Here is a 20,961-nt window from a genome sequence, read left to right on the forward strand (position 1 = left end):
ACCCCACTTCAGGAAGCGGTATGAAACTGTGTTACACTTCACACCAATTTGAAATTAGCTCATTATCTACATTTACTTGCTTGAAGCACCAGAATTATCATGTTTACTTAAGTGTGTTATTGTTATCCTCGTCCTCATTTTCAGAGCTCATGTCTTCTATAAGAACATTCATTATGGATTCGTTGTCGAAATTTCGTAGTTGAATTACACATGCTAAATATTCACAAGAATTACACAAACAAGCCTGCCTCTCAAACACACACACTCTTTCTGTCCGCATGTACTGTACTACTTTCCCACCCATTTCACAGCTGAAGTAGACGATGACGCAGCCCCAGGTTATGTAGGAATGTGGCTGTGTTATCAATGCCTTGAAAAAAGAGCTCCCGACTTATGTTCATAACTAGTACATTTTATGATTATAGAAGCATTCAACTGTATCCTAGTGAATTCACAGCTCGATGAAACGGCAGCTACCATTTTTTAGCGACAGTGAAAAAGTGTACAATTTACAAACTTCATTGTATAGATCCGTATTGATACCGTTAAAACTAAGAAACAATGTTAGGTTTTGGTCCACCCAATCAATGTATGTGGACCAAAACCTAACATTGTTTCTTAGTGAAAACGTGCCCGTACATTATCTGAGCTCCGTCAGTTCCAATGAAATAGCGCGCCCGTAGTTTCTACGAGGGGCGTTTCCAATGTGTTAAGGCTTATTTTTTGAAAACTGAAGCACTGAAAATGTGATCAAAGTATCCTTCAATCTATAATTATTCTTTTTAACACACATGTTGAATATCCTATGTTCAGGGTTTTCGAATGTTGTCATGAGCCAAAAAGTAATTCAGTAACTAGTATCATCATGAATAGAGTGTATGTAAAGTTCACTCACAGTACTCTGTATGTATAGGGACTCTCAAATAAATCCAGAACGTCCAGCAGAATTTTTACCCTCCAAGACTTGAGCAGCAGTACAGGAGGCATGCTCATAGTTCTTGACTTTGCAGGGAGAATGTACGTATTCGACCTAGCAGTCACCAGCCTGAATCTCTGCTGTGAATATGGTAAGACAGTTATTTTCATATGTAACAGTTAATTTAGTTCAAGTCAGTTCAACGGGTATGCAATGCATTTGTTCAGAAATTTCTTGGTGAAGTGCCACCTTCGTGAGCACAGATCCACGTAAACATAAATAAATATATTGTATATAAATTTAAAATTACAGCCTCAGTGTTCAATAAAAAACATGCATGCACACGAACAGTTTTAACATTGTTGAAAACCTGTTGACCCAGCCACAAGAGTCAGATATTATGAGTGGTATCTCGCATCATTGAATGATCATTTATTGGACCCTCAGCTTTTTTTTGGGGGGGGGAGGGGGGTGAAGCCTGGTTTCATCTTAATGGTTGTGTGAACAGTCATAACTGTACCTATTGGTGTGCAGAAAATCCCAATGGTGTTTATGAAGTCCCTTATTATGAAAGGAAGATTGGCGTTTGGTGTGCTGTTAGTGTAAGACGAATAATTGGGGTGGTTTATTATTTTTATTTTTTTCCCTGAGGCGATGCTAAATGCAGTGTGTGATTTTTACTTGTGGGATAAACTGAAAGAAAAAGTGTATCAAACAAATCCTCACACATTGGAGGAACTGAAAGAATACGTTACAAATTAAATCAGAAATATTACAGTGGCAGAAATCACTTGTGTAAGCCAGAATGTGGTTACCAGATACAATACCTGTATAACCCAGGGAGGACGACACTTCCAGCATCTTTTATAACGTAAAATTTTGTATAAGACAGCATACGTGCTGAAAGCAGGGCGGCCACATGCCACATTAAGTTCGGCTGAGGCAGCTGCCGTAGCGCAGAGTACAAACACTGTGTGCTCTGTCTGGGTTTATATGACAGACCCTGTATTTGAATTCTTCCAGATCTGGCAATCATATACATTCACCAACACAGAAAGTGAGTGCGTGCGTAAGTCCTAATGTACAGTAAAAGGCACTGGCACATGCAACCATAATGTTGCAGTTCCTAATTCAATATCTCTCTTTTTTTTTTTTTTTTTCTTTACTAGTTGCTTTACATCGCACCGACACAGATAGGTCTTATGGCGACGATGGGATAGCAAAGGGCTAGGAATGGGAAGGAAGAGGCCGTGGCCTTAAGGTATAGCCCCAGCATTTGCCTGGTGTGAAAATGGGAAACCATGGAAAACCATCTTCAGGGCTGCCGGCAGTGGGGTTCGAACCCACTATCTCCCGGATGCAAGCTCACAGCTGCGTGCTCCTAATCGCACGGCCAACTCGCCCGGTGAATTCAATACTAAGAGGTAATGAAACATTACTCATATAGAAGTTGCCATCATAACTGGAGTATCTACGAAGACGAAAAGCAATCAGATAAAACAGATTCCTGCAAACGGCCTTAAATACGAGCGAAGTGGAAGATAGCAGACAGACTAATAGGCGGGCAAAACGATCAGATTGCAGGATGCCCCCACCACACTCATTACACTCAAGTAGGTCATTCTATCGGCAACTATGGCAAACCAAGGACCTCACATCCATGAGCAGGTAGTTGCTTTCAACGAACAAGAAAACTAGTCATAAAATAGGCTGGATGACATTATGGCGCCCCACGAGTATGGCGACAGTGTTTGACAAGACGTTTTTGAGAATCTGGACAAATAAGCCAAAGTGCTACTGGGAACAGGACGATCCCTCGAACAATGAGGCCCATTCAACTCCATTCATGAATGCCGTCCAGCCACACCACACCACACCACGTGTTTTACCGGCAGCTCGAGATGCCTGAATCCCAGTGAACCGCTTAGAAATGAAAAGCTCGCTGATAAGCAGAGGGAGCACCGCCTTGCATTTGCTGAGGAAAACATGCTACATTATTTGTCAAATGTCACATTCTCCGTCCAGAGCATGGTTTCCTCGGCGAACGATGGGTCGGTACGCGTTTTGCCCTTTCAATACCAGACACAACCCAGCATACGTGACTGAGCATCAGCACATTTAATAGTGTGTATTTTTATTCCTTTCTTAATAATGTGTTTTTCTACAGGTATGTTATAGTGTAATATTTATTCTTAACTTGCGTATTCGGCAGACTGAAAAGCTTTTAAGTTGCGAGCATCGGCACTCTAACCATGTATCTGTTGCATGCTGGGGTTGGACGAGCTCTCGCAGGATAGGAATGTTGCACAGAATCTAGCAATGTCTCACTGCTTGGCACTATGTGCGTATCTTAGAGAATATTATGGCCCTTTCCATTTGGGTGTTTCAATCCTCCAAGGTTTCTATCAGCAGCACCTGTCTCCGATCAACACGTTCCGTTAAGTCCAGGAATGGTTTGTAAGGCAAGGTCAGGTCAGGTCAAGCTTATCAACTGGCCTCTTTGTGGGGCAGACATGAATCCCAACGAGAACATGTACCAGTGATGCATTCTGCGATGTTGCCAGTGTGGCCTGGGATGAGGAGACAATAAGTATGCTTCTGCCCTAATTGATTCCGTAGCCACATGCCTGGAAGAGGTCATGCACAACGGTGATGTGCGGTCCTCTTACTGACAGGACCTCCCAACTGCACTTTTCAGGACCACAAATACGCTCACTCACTGCCAATAATGACATGATAAAACAAAGGAAGTTACTTGACTCGCCATATAAATCAGTGTAGGAATAAATATTTTACCCTACCAAGATTGGAACTCCTGACACCAGAGGCAAGCAGCAGAACTCACGGTTTAGCACGCACAGATACCACCTTGGCTAACAGAGTCTGCACGTTTGGAGGTACTTCACAAAACTATAACATGACCGCTGGAAAAATACAGTGCATACATCACGACTTATGACTAATGTGGCCACTGGACGGATATATTATATTCCAGGCCAAGAGACGCAATAAGCCAAGTCTTGTGACCATGTAAGAACAATGAAATAGAATGTAACTTAGCAGGGTCATGCTGCATGTCCTATCTTCCCACCTGTACATGCTGCGCACAACCATACCTTCCAGGTGACCCTCACTTTTTGTGTCGGCGCTGGGCTGAGTGGCTGGCCTTCTGACCCCAACTTGGTAGGTTCGATCCTGACTCAGTCCGGTGGTACAGTATTTGAAGGTGTTCAAATACGTCAGCCTCGTGTTGGTAGATTTACTGGCACGTAAAAGAACTCCTGCAGGACTAAATTCCGGCACCTCTGTGTCTCCAAACACCATACGAGTAGTTAGTGGGATGTAAATTACATATTATTCTTATTCTTCTTATTCTTATTCTTTTGTGTTGGCAAGTGCACAGAATTCTTTCTTTGTATTGCATATTGTTTGAAGAGTAACAGTGGCAACTTCCATCTTCTAATGGATAAATTGCATATCTGCCACTAGCAATCTACAAATTCAATCATGGCCAGGAACATGTTCTCCTTCTGCCACCCACAAAGAGCATCTACTGCAATGATAAACTTTACAGATTGGTTTGCCTCCCTCTCTTTTTTCCTCTCTTTTATGGTGTTCATTGCTTTTCCAACATTATAGAAGCAGTGCTCTATGAACCACTATCAACCGCATAATGGAAAAATAATTACATCTTTATTTAAGGGCCTCTTCCACTTCTTCCACTGAAATAAGTTGTTCAAACCACCGTATATCTGTTAAAACCAATGCAGTCATTTCAGGAGATTCTCTATGTTGCTATGTTGGGTTACAAACGGACAAGAAATTCAGAATTACATTTCTTTACTCCACTAACTTGAAACATCCGCTGAGTGGACTGAAATTCTAGAGCAATTACTCTGGTAAGCATGTTAAGTTCTACAGTTGAGTAACTGTTCAACGGCAGTGGGAAGTGAGAAACAGCTCAACCACGAAAATTTGGTGAGCAACTTCCGTCAATTTTATTCAAATAACTGCAAGTAGTTGCTGCAAAATTGCCCTACATACTGTTTGAATACTAGGGGTGGCAACGCAGTGTAACCAATATACTCAAGTAACTGCTAGTGACTGCAATTCAAATTACAAGTTTAGCATGTTATCCAACCCAGGACTGCAATATTTTTATGAGAAAATCAGAATTCCAACAGGAAGTATACAGAATAAATAACCATCCTACTATTATGGCATTATAATACTTTACATTACCTGATGCATCAGCTGGTAGATATCTGAAGGGCATGCATCTGGTTGAGGAAGACGTTCTCCCTCACGATCTATTTTAACCAAGATCTGAGTTCCATTCAGTCCAGCCCATGGTTCTTCACCAAATGTGAACATCTCCCACAATGTCACTCCATACATCCAAGTGTCTGCAAATTAAGAGCAATATAAAATTTTCAATTAAATACTATGGTACTCTATACCTCATGTAATAATCATATTGATGCCATTTACTTTCAAGTATGGTGAGAAAGATTTCCCAATAATGCCAACGTCAGATGGGGAAAAGGACGTTATAATTGAAATTATGATATAACAAAGCACTTTTTAAGCCAGATTTTATTTCTTGAAGGAAAAATTTGGGGAGGGGGGGTCCCTTTGCATTCAGGGTGGTCTTGGATTCAGAGAAATTCGGTAGTTGTGATCCTGGGGTACCTGTGTAGTTTTGTATGTATTTATTAGTGTTAATAAATCTTGAGAGTAAAAACTACAAGCTGTGTATTTATTTACCTACCACCCCGCCATCATGTTACAATAACTACTAACCTACAGTGGAATAATTTAAGAGGAAGCACATCTTGCAGAAAGTTACTGCTATCAGACTAATGACCGGCAGCCACGGAACAAGCCCAAAATCATTTCTCTTCTAGATTCTTTTTGCATTAGCAAGCAGGTAGGCAATGAGTTGACCTTCCTTGCTTTGATGGGATGCGTGCAGATCTTGAAAAGCCATCGGTATGGTCTATGAGTAAAGGAAAAATCCATAATCTGGACAAAATAGAAATTAAACGTGATGTTATATAGGGTGCACATCTATCTTCCACGCTCTACAATTTGGTGACATTTTATATTAGACGAATCCTCAGAAACCACAGTTGCTGAAAAATATGGGTTGAACTGGTTAACAAAACAATAAGATAAATTGTACAAGATCCACCTTTTCAATACAAGATATGTTGTTGATTAAAATTACAACATCATGTATTAAATGGTACCAGTTTCAACATCCATGGACGTCGTCATCAGCCAAATAGGGTCATTATACAAAGATACACATTAAAGATAAAACACATAAAGTTGACCCTCATAATTAAAACTATCTATAACAAGTTAAAATACAAAGGATATTTACGCTATATGTCCAGCTTTGAATATGTGATTAGTACAAGATTGACAACTTGTTAGTCACAAATAAAATAAAAAACTGAAGCTGAGAAGCCTCGTAGAAATAATTTCGAAGTCTTTGACAGTCTTAAAATTTTTTGATTTGGGTGCTTTCTACAGCATTGGCATCAACGTATGTAGAGAAATGTATGCTAAGTGCGATGCATTAATGTTAAATATGTTGCAAGAAGTGGATGATGTTCCTCTGTGAGCGTAAAAACAATACTAAGTCAGTAGATAATACATATTAAAAACATCTTCGTAAATACGATGTTATGTCGTATTTTTCTGGAGCGAGTGGATCTTGTGACCGGAACTGTATGTTGAAGGAGTTAAAATATTCTCGATCGCACTTAGCATACATTTCTCTACACACGTTGATGCCAATGCTGTACAAAGCACCCAAATCTAAAAATTTTAAGACTGTCAAAGACTTCAAACTTATTTCTATGAGGCTTCTCAGCTTCAGTTTTTTATTTTATTCGTGACAAACAAGTTGTCAATCTTGTACTGATCACATATTCAAACCTGGACATTTAGCATAAATATGCTTTATGTTTTAACTTGTTATAGTTTTAATTATGACAGTCAATTTTATGTGTTTTAACTTTAATGTGTACCTCTGTATAATGACCCTATTTGGCTGATGACGACGTCCATGGATGTTGAAACTGGTACCATTTAATAAATTATGATGTAATTTTAATCAACAACATATCTTGTATTGAAAAGGTGGATCTTTTACAATTTAACTTATTGTTTTATAATCTCTATTCAATACAGACCAAACATGAAATTCTTGACTTTAAACTGAACTGGTTAATGAACTCTCTAAATTAACGATGCTGGTTTTGTAGATGGTACAGTCATTACAAGAAACAAAGATGATGCCAGTGTTCACCCTAGAACCTTTTTAATAGGCGCACCGGCCTGCTGCTTTTACAGACCGCCTGGCTAACATAACCTAGATATATGTTTTAGTTACATAATATTAATACATATTTGAGTCATTGAACCAAACAAACAAACCCCATGGCACTACAGCCCTTGAAGAGCCTTGGCCTACCAAGCGACCGCTGCTCAGCCCGAAGGCCAGCATATTACGAGGTGTCGTGTGGTCAGCACGCCAAATCCTCTCAGCCGTTATTCTTCGCTTTGTAGACCAGGGCCGCCATCTCACCGTCAGATAGCTCCTCAATTCTAATCACGTAGGCTGAGTGGACCTCAAACCAACCCTCAGGTTCAGGTAAAAATCCTGACCTGGCCAGGAATCGAACCCGGGGCCTCCGTGTAAGAGGCAAGTATGCTACTACCCCTACACCACGGGGCCGACATTTGAGTCATTAGGTGCTCAAAATTAAAATATAAATACTGTAAAACTGTTTATTTAAGTGATAAATCATTACTGTCAGCATAAATGCATTAATTACATCAGAGTTCAAATGTTTAGCTTGACTCACACGTAGTGACGTGCGCGAGTGGTGTCTGGAATCGCATCCGAGCACTCTATTCCACATGATGTCACAAACCAGTATGGAACTCCATAGCAACTGAGTGGTAAGCCCCAATGTTTCATTATTATGAAAGAACAGTAGAGTACTAGAAGTTCAAAATACTCTACGTCTTGTTTGTGATGATAACACTAAAATATGTCTATTTTGCAGTAAATATTTAGCTATCTGATATCATTGTTAATGCCCCCTGTGGGTCATTGGTATAGAGTATCGGCCTCTGAATACCAAGAGAGCAGGTTCAAACCCACCAGAGGTAGTCTGATTTTAGAAGGGCGGCAAATATTCCATTCGACACTCCATGTCGTACGACGTCGGCATGTGAAAGATCTCTGGTGTCACATTTGGTGTTTACCTGACAAAATATACTAAAACTCAGTCATAGACGTCCAGGACAGATTCGGTTTACTTTACCATCTAGTACGCCCAGAGTAAAACGGGAGGTTAAAATTGACAAGCAAGCAGCCAGATGGCGTCAAATTAGAATGCTTGCACATGGTACCCGAGGCCATAGGATGCATTATTATTATTATTATTATTATTATTATTATTATTGTTATCAGTATTATTTATTACCCTGAGGGGAATAAACTGAAATTTTATCACATTCATATTTTACGTAGTATTCCCCGCCCGCCTGCTCATTCTTGCCACCTGGCTGACGAACAATTCTGGGGAGAACACTGGATGCCATAAACCTTGCGAACATTGTCATTTCATCAAAGATATAAGAAATTGGGCTTTCATTAAATGCTCATGAATCTTTTGCTATCAACACTGTAAACGGAAAACTTAATAGTTCTCCAATCTCTCTAGATCCAGATTCTGCAATTCATCCCATTATCAAATTTGAGACCATGGGTTATCTTGGAGTAAATTTTTCCAACAAGCTGGTTTTCAACAGAGAAGAAACAGCACAAGAACTTAATGAACACCTTTATCTGCTACTCAGCAGTCTTCTCCTGAAGACAGAAGTTTTCTGTCATTACTTTCCCTTCCTTAATTTATTGCTTTCAGAATCTCGACAAACTGAAACAGTCTAAATGATTTCTCATAACCTTAGATAAAATTATAAAGAGCTCAGTCAAGGAAATTTTACAGTTACTGACCAACACCCCAGATGCAGTGATTTATTAATAGTGGATTAAAAGTTTAAAGCTCAATGGGAAGCCTTGATTCAGCAATTAAATACATGTCAAATTTTCAAGAGAAGTCTTGAAATAAGCAAATCACTGCAAAAACAAATCCAGGCACAGATAAATTCAAATGTTTGGAAGAGCTAAGCAATCATGATAGAGATTTGATAGTTCTCAAAAAAAAAAAAAAAAAAAAAAAAAATCTGTTGACATATGTCATATCTAAGGAAAGAGAATTTAAGAACTGGTGTCAAATTCGTACCCAAGGCAAAGGTGTTATTCTTTATGAAGACTGCCCATCAGCAAACTGATGACTTGATTCTAGAAAAGGAATCAGCAGCTCCCGATGGAGGAATGCCATCAAACTTCAAATAAATGTGGCTCCCGTAAGAGCAATCCACGACCGCATAGAGGACAGAACCCGCTGCAAGTACTGCAGTGAGAGTGAAACACTAGCAAACGTTCTAGACTCCTGGGCAAAAAGAGGACTCTTACAGAAAACTCATCACCATTGAATTAGAAACAAGAGAGCAGCTTAACTTGCTAAAAATAATGTTGAAGTCTTTGAGGAAGTTAACTGCGTCACCAACAACTGGATTACAAGACAAGTGGACGTAAAAGGAAAAAGTCAGGCATCATCAATGACCTTACTATACGTTTTGAAGTTGGTTCAGAACAGCCCCAGCTGGTCGAGCAAGAAAAAAAAAAAGACATCTAGGAACCTACAGTGGAATACTTTAATCCTTAGCACTCATGTGGCCAGCCACGCCAGACAATGAGAATATCCTGCACAGATCCTACTAATATACCGTATCTACTCGCGTATTAGACCCCTTTTCCCCCCCACGTTTACAGTTAAAAAAAAGGGGGGGGTAAATATATGTGATAACCTTAAATTTTGTGCAGAGAACACATCACTTCTAGGCTATAAAGAGCTGTTAATTGTACATGTAAACATCTACACTGTTCTTTAACAAAACTACGAATGTATTTGAGATATACTGGCTATTTTCATTGGAGGGCAGTATTTCTAAATGTAAAAAGTCAATAAATGGTGAACACGACTTATAGACCTACATATAAAGTAAATATAATCCATTTTAGTTACTCATATCATGTCATTCATTTCATTTCATTAATTCCTCTGATGAGGTCAATGTCAGGAAGGGCATACGGTCGTAAAAAACTCACTACGAAGATTCATCTCACTTCATACTCAACCCCGTAGAGAAAAGGGATAAAGGTATCGTATTATCATTTTGTGCGATACTGATACAAAATAACTCAATGGCCAGTCATTTGTCTCTGTCAGTCGAGCAGTAGGCCTACCATACAGCAAACCTGATCACTGCTTTCATTTTAATTGTCTTGCACCACTAAATTCCCTGCTACCAGCACGTCGTCATGCCAAGTGATGTCATCTTCACTGCCACCTTATCGGCCATGCACTGCAACCGAGACAGAGAGCATTCGAGGCCCTGTCTTTTTGAACCTTTTAAAAATAGTTTTGTTCCCAACTATAGAGTCCAAATTGTGTAAAGCTATTCCCAAATGGTTTCTGGAGATGGTCTCTGATATTCCCAGCTGGGGTATGTGTAGCAGAAGCCACTCCTTCTGAATAAAGCTGTGTTGTTGAAAATGTGCCAAACCACCAGCTGATAACTAGCGTATGTTACGAGTTGTATTTCCGAATATAATACGTAGGGACTGGAAGCATTCTTTGGATAACAGTGGCTGTTGAAAGCCAGAACCTTATTTTTAAGTACATTTCATGCTTGTTCTCTACATTTATCACATCAGGATTTACCTAAACAGCTGTAAATGAGATAAAAGAGTCTGCATTGTTTAGGTATGGAATCGCCCGGTTGGTGTGAAAAGTTTCACGACGGAAAGAATAAAAACAAATAACAGAAAAGTTTGCCGCTTTTATGGATATCTACAGGTGTGGCGGTAATGTGTTTTATTATTATAATTTTTAATTTCCTACGTTCGTTGTCTCCCATTTTTAACACACACCCTAGTATGTTTTGCTTGGCGTCTCCGAAAATTGTTGAAAGTGGGGACACAGAAAAATCAATATTATTATTATTATTATTTGTTAACTATATTAGCGAGTAAAACAACTATGATCGGATTGTATTTATAAAGTTTTAAACCTACTTCTCTCCCAAACCTATATTGGCCCGAGTTACGAAATATTAGACGATCACTTTGTTATTGATCTCGCCTGCCTATATTAATGGGCCTAGCAACAACCATGAATATTTCTTAACTAAAGTAAACTTGTTTCCTCATCCCGAGGTGGTGCAGCTCTTTTTTAGACAGGCCACCAGTGAAAGGGAGTTGCATGTACCATTTTTACCGCAAATCAACCTTCCTGCCATTCGTAAATCTCTGGCAATACGGTACCGGGCATCACCTCAGTGCACTAAATCGGCCTCATCAGTTGGTAAATAGCACATCTACCAAGACGCATAGGTAGTGCATACTGTGGAGGCCACTGCATAGGCTACTTGGAGCCACCAGCAGTGCCAATGCCAACAATATTGGCATTATAAATTTACAATTGTGGCATTATGCTGGCAAAAATTCTTAACTACAAAACACAGACATATATACATGACTGATATGTGCTTTCAATGCACGGATCGGACACGAAACTATTCACCTATTTGTGCGACATCATCAGAGCTGCAGTAGGCCTACGCTACAGTGGCGGACATTTCTTAACTATGAAGCACAGATGTACCGCATGACTGCGATGCGTTTTCATTGCGTGAGTAGTACGAACGAAACTATTCAAAAATTTGTGTGATGTCATCAGAACTGCGTAAGGCTTATCGCTGTTTTTCTCTGACGAATTACGTTGATTGTCTTGTATGCAAGATTTATTTTTTAATTTTATTCATCTAAAAAAAGCCAAGGGGGTCTAATACGCGAGGGGGGCTAATACACTAGTAAATATGGTAGTTGGTCCATTATTGGTATGCTAGTGCATACTGTGGAGGCCACTGCATAGGCTACTTGGAGCCACCAGCAGTGCCAATGCCAACTGTATTGGTATTATAAATTTACTCATTCAGGACAAATATTTCAGGTTTCCTATGGGAATCAACATCTATATCATCTGATGGCCAGGAAGGCATCAACTGTTGAAAATGAGACAAAGTCTCTCATAATGCATTGGCACTACTGTTGGCTCCAAGTAGTCTATGCAGTGGCCTCCACGGTATGCACTAGCATACCTGCCAACTTTTAGAAATCAAAAATATGAAGATTTTTGAAATTCTTGGATTACATCACATACATTGTACCGCAGGCACGATGACAAGATAAAAGGCATACGTATTTACAGTTACAATGAGACTTGGCCATTAAATTTAAAATCTTAAAATAAGAAAACATAAAAATGGTTACAAAAAAAGTGTACCTAATCATTCTCATTTCGGACACACGCATACCAATAATAATATTTATATCACACTGACATATACATAACAGTTTCCTTTATTAGACTGTAAAATGAACGGAAATTCAATTTTATAGGTATCTCTGAACACTTTGAGATAATGTCTATATTTTGTGGCCATAACGTGAAGAGAAAATACCAGAAACTGTCACCGACACAACTCCCTGAAATACATTCAAGTCAATACAATTATGAAATAAGAATGAAAATTAATGCGCTGAAATACGCGAAAGTACCACATACAAAACAGATCAATATGCCTCATACATTATTATGACTTTTACAGGGGGGAAAAGCACAGAACCGCAAGAAAAAAACATGCTGCCTACACCTCAAACGAAACTACGCACAGAACGATGTTCACAGCATGTGAACCACAAATTAACAAACTTATTCTTTTGTAATTTTTTTAAAATTTTCCAGCTTATAACTTTACTCATTCGGAACAAATAATTCCGATTCCCTATGGGAATCGACATCTATAACATTATTCTTTTGTCCCGATTAATTAACAGAGTTGATGGCCTCTCTCGCTTGTAGGAAGATTGCCGTCCCGAATTCCCAGCTGTAAGGCACACACTGCTATAGTGAGAGGGAAACATGATACACGAAGGCAGGCGGGCTATACACTCGTCAAATAAAGCATCAAATAAATACGCTTGAAAATGAAGTTGCGTAAATTACACAAGCACATAAGAATTTATCCTAAGGGAAGAGTACTGACCGTACTGGAGGTTATATTATTCAAAAATAGGGAGAAGTAAAATTAAATCGGAAAACCAAAAGAAGAGTTAAAAAATGGAAAGTTTCCAAGTAAATTGGAAGGGTTGGCAGGTATGCACTAGCCATGCGTCTTGATAGGTGTGCTATTTACCAACTGATGGGCCCAATTAAGCACACTGGGGCGAAACGCTGGCAACCAAGACTGAGTTAACTGGAAAATTTATAATGTCCAATAACGGACCATTAAATTGGCATTATAAATTTACTCATTGAGGACAAATATTTCATATTCCCTGTGGGAATCAACATCTACATCATCTGATGGCCAGGCAGGCATCAATTTTTGGAAATGAGACAGTCTCTCATAGTGCATTGGCACTGCTGGTGGCTTCAAGTAGCCTATGCAATGGCCTCCACGGAATGCACTAGCCATGCGTCTTGGTGGGTGTGCTAAGTACCAACTGATGAGCCCAACTTAGCACATAGGGGCGAAACACAGGCAACCAAGAACGAGTTAGATGGAAAATTTATAATGTCCAATAATGGACCAATAAACTGGCATTATAAATTTATTCATTCAGGACAAATACTTCATATTCCCTGTGGGAATCAACACCTATATGACGGATTATTGTCGGAAATTGTGTACAAGACTAACCGGTATGCCAGTGTAAACATCCAAAAGGCCTAAGTGGTCATCCGCACTTCATTTATTCTCATCTACAGAGGAGAACTAAAGACTGTGCAGTTTGCAGTGACCATAAAGTGAAAACGGGGGGGGGAGAGCAGTGTTTTTCTGCAATACTTGTAGAAAAAAGCCTGAATTACATCCTGGCGAGTGCATTGAGAAGTTCCACACAATCCACCATTACAGATAAAAAGAGATATCAGGGTTAAAACCCCTGAACATTGCATCTGAATGTTGTATTATACTTGTATTATATTTACTTTGTGTTTGCTTTATTTGATTTTTATAAATATGCTGTCCATAAGTTTGTGCTGTCTCCTATCCCTCTGCAAGCAGATTCTTAAATAAAGCTGGGGAGGCAGAAGTGTACAAAAAAGGAGGGGGGGGCTAACGGTTAAGAGGAAGTACTTCTTGCAGAAAATTACTATTAACGGACTAATGATTGGCAGCCATAGATCAATCCCAAAATAATTTCTCAATTTTTGCAGACTAGGCAATGAGGTGGCCCTTCTTGCTTTGAAGGGATTCATACAAATCTTACAAAGCCATCTGTATCATCAATGAGTAAAGGAAATATCCATAATCTGGATAAAATTATAAATTTACAGAGAGAACCATAGTTTAATGTTTATTGTTTTCCCTTTTTTATTCATCATTACTAATGTTCATTATAGCGTCCTTGTATCATAAAATGTGTATGGTACTCTTTGTCTTGAGGCAATCTGCAGTGGCAGACAGAAGAAATAAATAAAAAATAAAATTATCCTGAACATTCTACGGAAGTTACAGTAAATACAGTGCATTACGATCACGTGATCTCTATAATCTATAAGCTTCATTTTCCGTATTGATGAATTAAGAATGCAAGTATGAAGAATGAGATTTCCACCTAATAAATACTTTATTACAAAATGTTTAAAGTTATCTACATTGAAACAGTACCGGTTTTGACCTGTAAAAAGGTCATCATCAGCTGTTGGTGAACCTGCTTAATAGCGATTGTATGTAAAACATTACTAAAACTAATTTAACAAGAATGCCTTATTCTAATATAATATTACTATTAAGATATATACATATGGTACAATATGGGGCTTAGACTCGGAGTTCCATTCAAAAATCTGTGCTATTGCCAACATTATGTCAAACAATATACATATATACATATGGTGCAATAAAGGGCTTTGGCTTGCTGGAGTCCCTTGAATGCCACACACTCCAAAAATTGTATAACAGAGATTGAAAATATAGTTCCTATAGAATAGAGGATCACTGAGGTTTCGGTGTCAAGTTGAAACGTCTATGCAGCATGTCGGCACTGAGACCAACTGTTGTGAATACACAACAAATACAGCCACTCAGGAGTGTACCGCATGAAATGCAACGATTATGAAGCCAGCTACATCGGACGTACTGGCAGATGCTTTTCCATTCGCTACAGCGAACATGTCAATGCCACTAAATATAACCGCTTTTCATCCATAGGGCAACATGTCGAAGAACACAAACATAAGTTCACTAATATCGAGAACGATATGGAAATTCTAAATATGAACCCCACAGGCCCATTGCTCAACATAGTGGAAGATTTTTATATCAATATGGACCAATACGCTAATCCCAACCTCAACTTAAATGAAATCACAAATAAAACTAACATCCTCTTCAACACAGCCATTCCCATTCTAAAATACACATATTTAGAAAGAATCAGCAGACACAAACCCACACAAAACCCAAAAGGCACAACCCACTCCACCTCACCCCCTCCAGAAGCTGCTTCCCCCTCCCCACCACCTCTCAATCTGAACACTACGACAGCAACACGACGCAGCACACTCCCGACTACACTTGAAGACATACCCAGCCCACACGTAAGTAACACACACTCTATAGCACACAAACCATTTAGCAAGCACTCTCTATCAGTTATTCTAATTTCACTTCCTTTTTCTTTCTCAGATTTTTGAATTTACCTGAGCACAAATGCAAGTGTGAAGAGGGGGACTCTATCAACCTTTCTTTAATTTCAAAACTTCATCCATAGCATGACATGCCTCAACAAGGAACCTGGAAACTAGTATTTATCAGCAACATCATACACTAAGAATGAACAAGCTACAGAACCTCAGTCGATTACGCTCCCCGCAAAATTGCGGCCCAACAAAGCACCTTGATTGTGTATTCACAACAGTTGGTCTCAGTGCCGACATGCTGCATAGACGTTTCAACTTGACAACGAAACCTCAGTGATCCTCTATTCTATAGGAACTGTATTTTCAACCTCTGTTCTACAATTTTTGGAGTGTGTGGCATTCAAGGGACTCCAGCAAGCCAAAGCCCTTTATTGCACCATATGTATATATGTATATTGTTTGACATAATGTTGGCAATAGCACAGATTTTTGAATGGAACTCCGAGTCTAAGCCCCATATTGTACCATATGTATATATCTTAACAGTAACATTATATTAGAATAAGGCATTCTTGTTAAATTAGTTTTAGTAATGTTTTACGTACAATCGCTATTAAGCAGGTTCATCAACAGCTGATGATGACCTTTTTACAGGTCGAAACCGGTACCGTTTCAATGTAGATAACTTTAAACATTTTGTAATAAAGTATTGATTAGGTGGAAATCCCATTCTTCATACTTGCATTCACGTGATCTCTCTCAGTGAATATTGAGAAAGACTGAAAACAGGGTGAATAGTATCATTCCTGAACCAGATGGACAATATGAAACTAGGAACAGTCGACAGAACTAGTTGAATTTATGAAGGAGAAGGACACACCCAACTTTAGGTTTAGCGAAACCAAGCAGAAAACAACAGGAGAGAGGACACTAAGGATAAATACAAACTGATTTAGAGCAGAAGACTGGAAGCCAGAAATGGAGTAGACATAATCTTGAGAAAGAATATGTGGAAAAGGCAAAGAATATAAATGACAAGATCATAATACTGACAATTCAGTTGGTTTCAAGTACAGAAGGTTATACAGGATATTTCCTAATTATTTTATGACACCACTGCCATTTGTGAGACAGAGTTGGAGTTGCAGAGCTGCTGTTATTAGTCCTGTGCCTAATCTAGCATGTAGAGTGTTTCTGCACATAGCTGTCAAATGGTTTCAAAAATGAATAGTTATTGGGAGTAGACATAATGTCTCAAAGATGTTTTGTATTGGCCCTTTTCCACACACATTTCACACGATCAAATAGTGAAACAGAATGGTCTGACCCAGGAGAAAACCACTGAATGATATAGTGCCCTCGTGGACACAACTGGGGACCTATGTCAACAAATGGCTCCTGTAACAGGATACCAGTGAAAGCTCTGCCTGCTCTGGTTCAAGACGTGCACTCTAAAGGGACCCTGAAGGGTGCTCCCCTTCCGTGCTGTATTTCCACTGACCATGAAACCAGTTCCTATTCGTCAAAGTTTTCACCGATGCTACCCCGCAATCCATTGCGGCCGTCGCACCACGCTTCAACATGGGCTCGGCGCAGGCGTACAGCATGCCTACCACTATCAACGCCGCTGAGACAGCTGCTGCAGTAAGTGGGGACCTATGGCCATTAAAGACATTCCTTTAGAGTTTTCTAATCTACATGTTTGTACCGATAGTTCGGTTGCATTGTATATTTGCTGACCCCTCTCACGACCAACTGTCCCCGAGCTGCCTCAGACCCCAGCTTATATAGGCACGGGGTCGATCGCGTGTAGTGGAGGTAGCATGGGCGTTAGCCGCGATAGAGGCAGTGAAGGGGACCCTGAAGGGTGCTCCCCTTCTGTGCTGTATTTATTTATTAAAATAATATATACAAGGTGCTCCCCTTCTGTGCTGTATTTATTTATTAAAATAATATATACAAAGTGAAAGAACCTCAGGTGAATCCATTACAAACATCTAAGAGGTGGCCTCCGAGATGGAGCCAAAATGAAAGAAATTCAAGTAAAGAAACTTTCAATACTGGGATCTTAATCAGACAGCTCAACTGTCCTCCTGTAAGCCGAGTGGACCTCAAACCAGTCCCCAGATCCAGGTAAAATGCCCTGACCATCCCTGAAATATATAACCCAGGGCCTCTAAGTAAGAAGCAGGCACACCACCCCTAGATCATGGGCAATGAATGAATTAATTTTGAAGGTGTATTTTTCAGCAGAGCAGACAACGAAGAATAATGGCAGAGAGAATTCATTGCACTGAACATAAATCACCTCCATCTGCAGGCCTACAGGCTGAGCACAGTGATCGCTTGGTAGGCCAATGCTCATGAGGGTTGTAGTGTCATAGGGTTCTGTGTTTGTTAGCAGAACAGAAAGAGTAAGTGATGGATCAGATAAGGTAAGACTGCCAGAAAGAAACACAATAGCATAATATCTTTTTTTCTAGCGGTTTCTTTTTTTTTTATTACAATTTTGGTTTATGTTCACCACCTAGTGGTTTAATGTCATACCAGCTCAGACAGGTTTTTTAATGATGAGATAAGAAAGGGCTACAGCTGGGATGAAAATAAGTGTGAAATTAATTACAGTACATCCCCAGCATTTGAAAACAGGAAAGAAAGGGAAAAAAAAAATCTTCAGAGCTACCAATAGTGGGGTTTGAATCCACCATCTCCTAATTGCAAGTTAGCAGCTATACGACCCAAACTGCGCAGCCACTTCACTCGGAATAATCCCCAGCAATCCACTAATCTAGGGGTTCGTTAATTGCACTCAATCTTTTTTTTCTGTCTCCATTTCTCCACTAAAATGTACCATATTCATTAACATGTACTTGTTTTAAGATGTATTTTTTGCACTCCAACTGAAAGATCCAATATTTTAGAAGAAAATGTAGGTAAAGAATATTGTGGCAGTGATTTTGCTTGATTCTTGTGTAATTACAAAATTTAACAAGTAGTTTTCATGTTTGCTCAAGACAAAGGCTCTGTCATTGCCCCGCTAAGACTGAAAGAAAGTATACAGGTGACGCTGTACATCCTCTCTTCAAAACATTTTGGCCAAATATAGGTGTACAACAGCAATAATAAGGTAGCTGACATCAGGCCATTTCGAAGTAAGTATATTAGCTACACATTATCTCCTTTAATTCAAATTATATTTGTATCATTCATAATTTCCAGAAATGTCTTAATATTCAACCAATGATGTTATCGACATCAATACAATGATCACATTCACAATCTGGTTCAAACTGACCATTCACATTCTTTAACTTCGGAAGATCTTCGTAACACACGACAGAGCTTTTTCAGAATCATTCTTTTCCAATTCTTCCAAATCTGTAACTTCCAGTACACTATCTTTTAAATGCTTAGCAATTTATAGGACCTCCATTATGCAAAAGTTATAAAATTAAGGTACTGTCAATTACTACTGACAAAATACTGTATAAGAACAGTCCATCTTCAACGTACAATTCCACCAGAAGCTAAGAGCAGTATTTTTGGTATCCCAGTCAGGGATCACAAATATTCATTCAGCGAACAGTTGGATAGCACCAAGATGGTCTATCTTGCAGTGAAATATGTGATGCTCTAACTATGACCGCTAACGTCACAGCCGTTCGAGCTGTGCCAGGCAGGTCCCAGGACAATAACCGTTGTCAGCATTGCCACAACGAGATGGAAAACACTTTCTCATGTCCTGGGATACTGTCCCTACAGTGAAACCTTGCGACTTACTAGACACCACATGATACGAAGCTCCATCGCTCAGTCATATGAGACGCTGGTTACACAGTGCACAAAGTGATCCATGGACTGTTGGATAATGGCAATACCAGTAGGATTGATATGACAGCCTTAAAAAATAACAAAAAGGTATATATTACTGTCCCTATGATTCGGTTTGAATCGCACACTAACCAGACCAGTGAAGTACATGAGAAAAAGAAAAGTATCTACGAACCAACTATATCCCCTTCTACCAACATGAATATGGACTCTGTAACATTGTGATGATAGGGCTCATGATAGGTGCAAGAGGAACAATTCCCAAGTTCTTCGAAGAAATCCGCTCAAGATTAAAACTACCAGAGTCGTCGTGCAGTCCTCAAAGCCTTGAAAGGTTCATTATCAATACTTAGAAACCATTTACATGGTCACAAAGGTACTTAGTGTACTTTGACCGTATGAACTACCTCCTTATGAGGGAAGTGTTTATTCTCTGAATATATGTATATACTGATGAACTCAAGCTACTGTAATGGATTTTATTCCATCATTCAAAACCATTAAAAACTGAATTTAAAAAAAAAAATAGATTCCATAACTTCGTAATTTCAGTTAAAAGGAAGAAAATAATGCTCAAGGTATACAACATCTCCTGCTTTGCTAGGATGATGTTGCATATAACATAAAAAATAATATGCATTTCTGCTATATCACAAACAGAATAACAAATCTTGTCTTAGAAATAGTCTTAAATGGTAAAATCTAAATATTTTTCACTTCAAATTTTTGAAAAATTGTTATTGATTTACTGGGAAATTGTAAGACTAATACTGACAGCAGTGAACTTCTCAGAGTAGAAGCAATTGTTCAGGAATAACCACTAATTATCTTTTAAACTCTGAAGTCAGCAGGGTCTTCAAACATTATTTGCTTTAACCAACATTAATATCAAATTCCCAAAATAGATCGAGAATCCTACCTGAAGCATGGCTGAATTGTCTATGCCTGAGACTCTCGGGTGCACACCAGGGGAAGGGAACCCTTTTGTGTTCAGTCATAAGATAGAAGTCCTCCTGCTGAGGAAGAGCTCGCATCAAGCCGAAGTCGCCAATCTTAACCTACAACACCAAAAGTAAGAGACAATAGATTATAAAATACTGTACAATATATATTACTGAGTGATTTGCAGAGGAAACAACACAAAGAGACTTAAGTTACTCATCCAAGTTATATCTATTTACTAAAAAGGAAAAGGCAATGATTAGACTGATCATAACACTTTATTATTATAATTTCTTCATTTATTCCCTTGTTCTGCACTGATTTGACAAGTGAAACTACAGATTTCCATATGACCTAAAGAAGTACAAAATATGCAAGCAAATATACCCTAAAAAGTAATTAAATGTG

The 20,961-nt window shown here is 39.0% G+C and overlaps 1 protein-coding gene across 3 annotated transcripts in view; it reads right to left on the reverse strand.

The window, feature by feature from the left end:
• The window catches only part of Ack (activated Cdc42 kinase), a 366,870-nt gene that overhangs the window by 184,107 nt on the left and 161,802 nt on the right, over window positions 1-20,961 (reverse strand). For all 3 annotated transcript variants that reach the window (XM_067139427.2, XM_067139425.2, XM_067139426.2), the window contains exons 7-8: window positions 20,531-20,669; window positions 5,159-5,322 (exon numbers count right to left, since the gene is read on the reverse strand). In XM_067139427.2, coding sequence (XP_066995528.1) covers window positions 5,159-5,322; window positions 20,531-20,669 — 303 coding nt within the window. The remainder of the gene's footprint in view (window positions 1-5,158; window positions 5,323-20,530; window positions 20,670-20,961) is intronic.

This window comes from Anabrus simplex, chromosome 2 (assembly GCF_040414725.1).
Source record: "Anabrus simplex isolate iqAnaSimp1 chromosome 2, ASM4041472v1, whole genome shotgun sequence".
Lineage (NCBI taxonomy): Eukaryota > Metazoa > Arthropoda > Insecta > Orthoptera > Tettigoniidae > Anabrus > Anabrus simplex.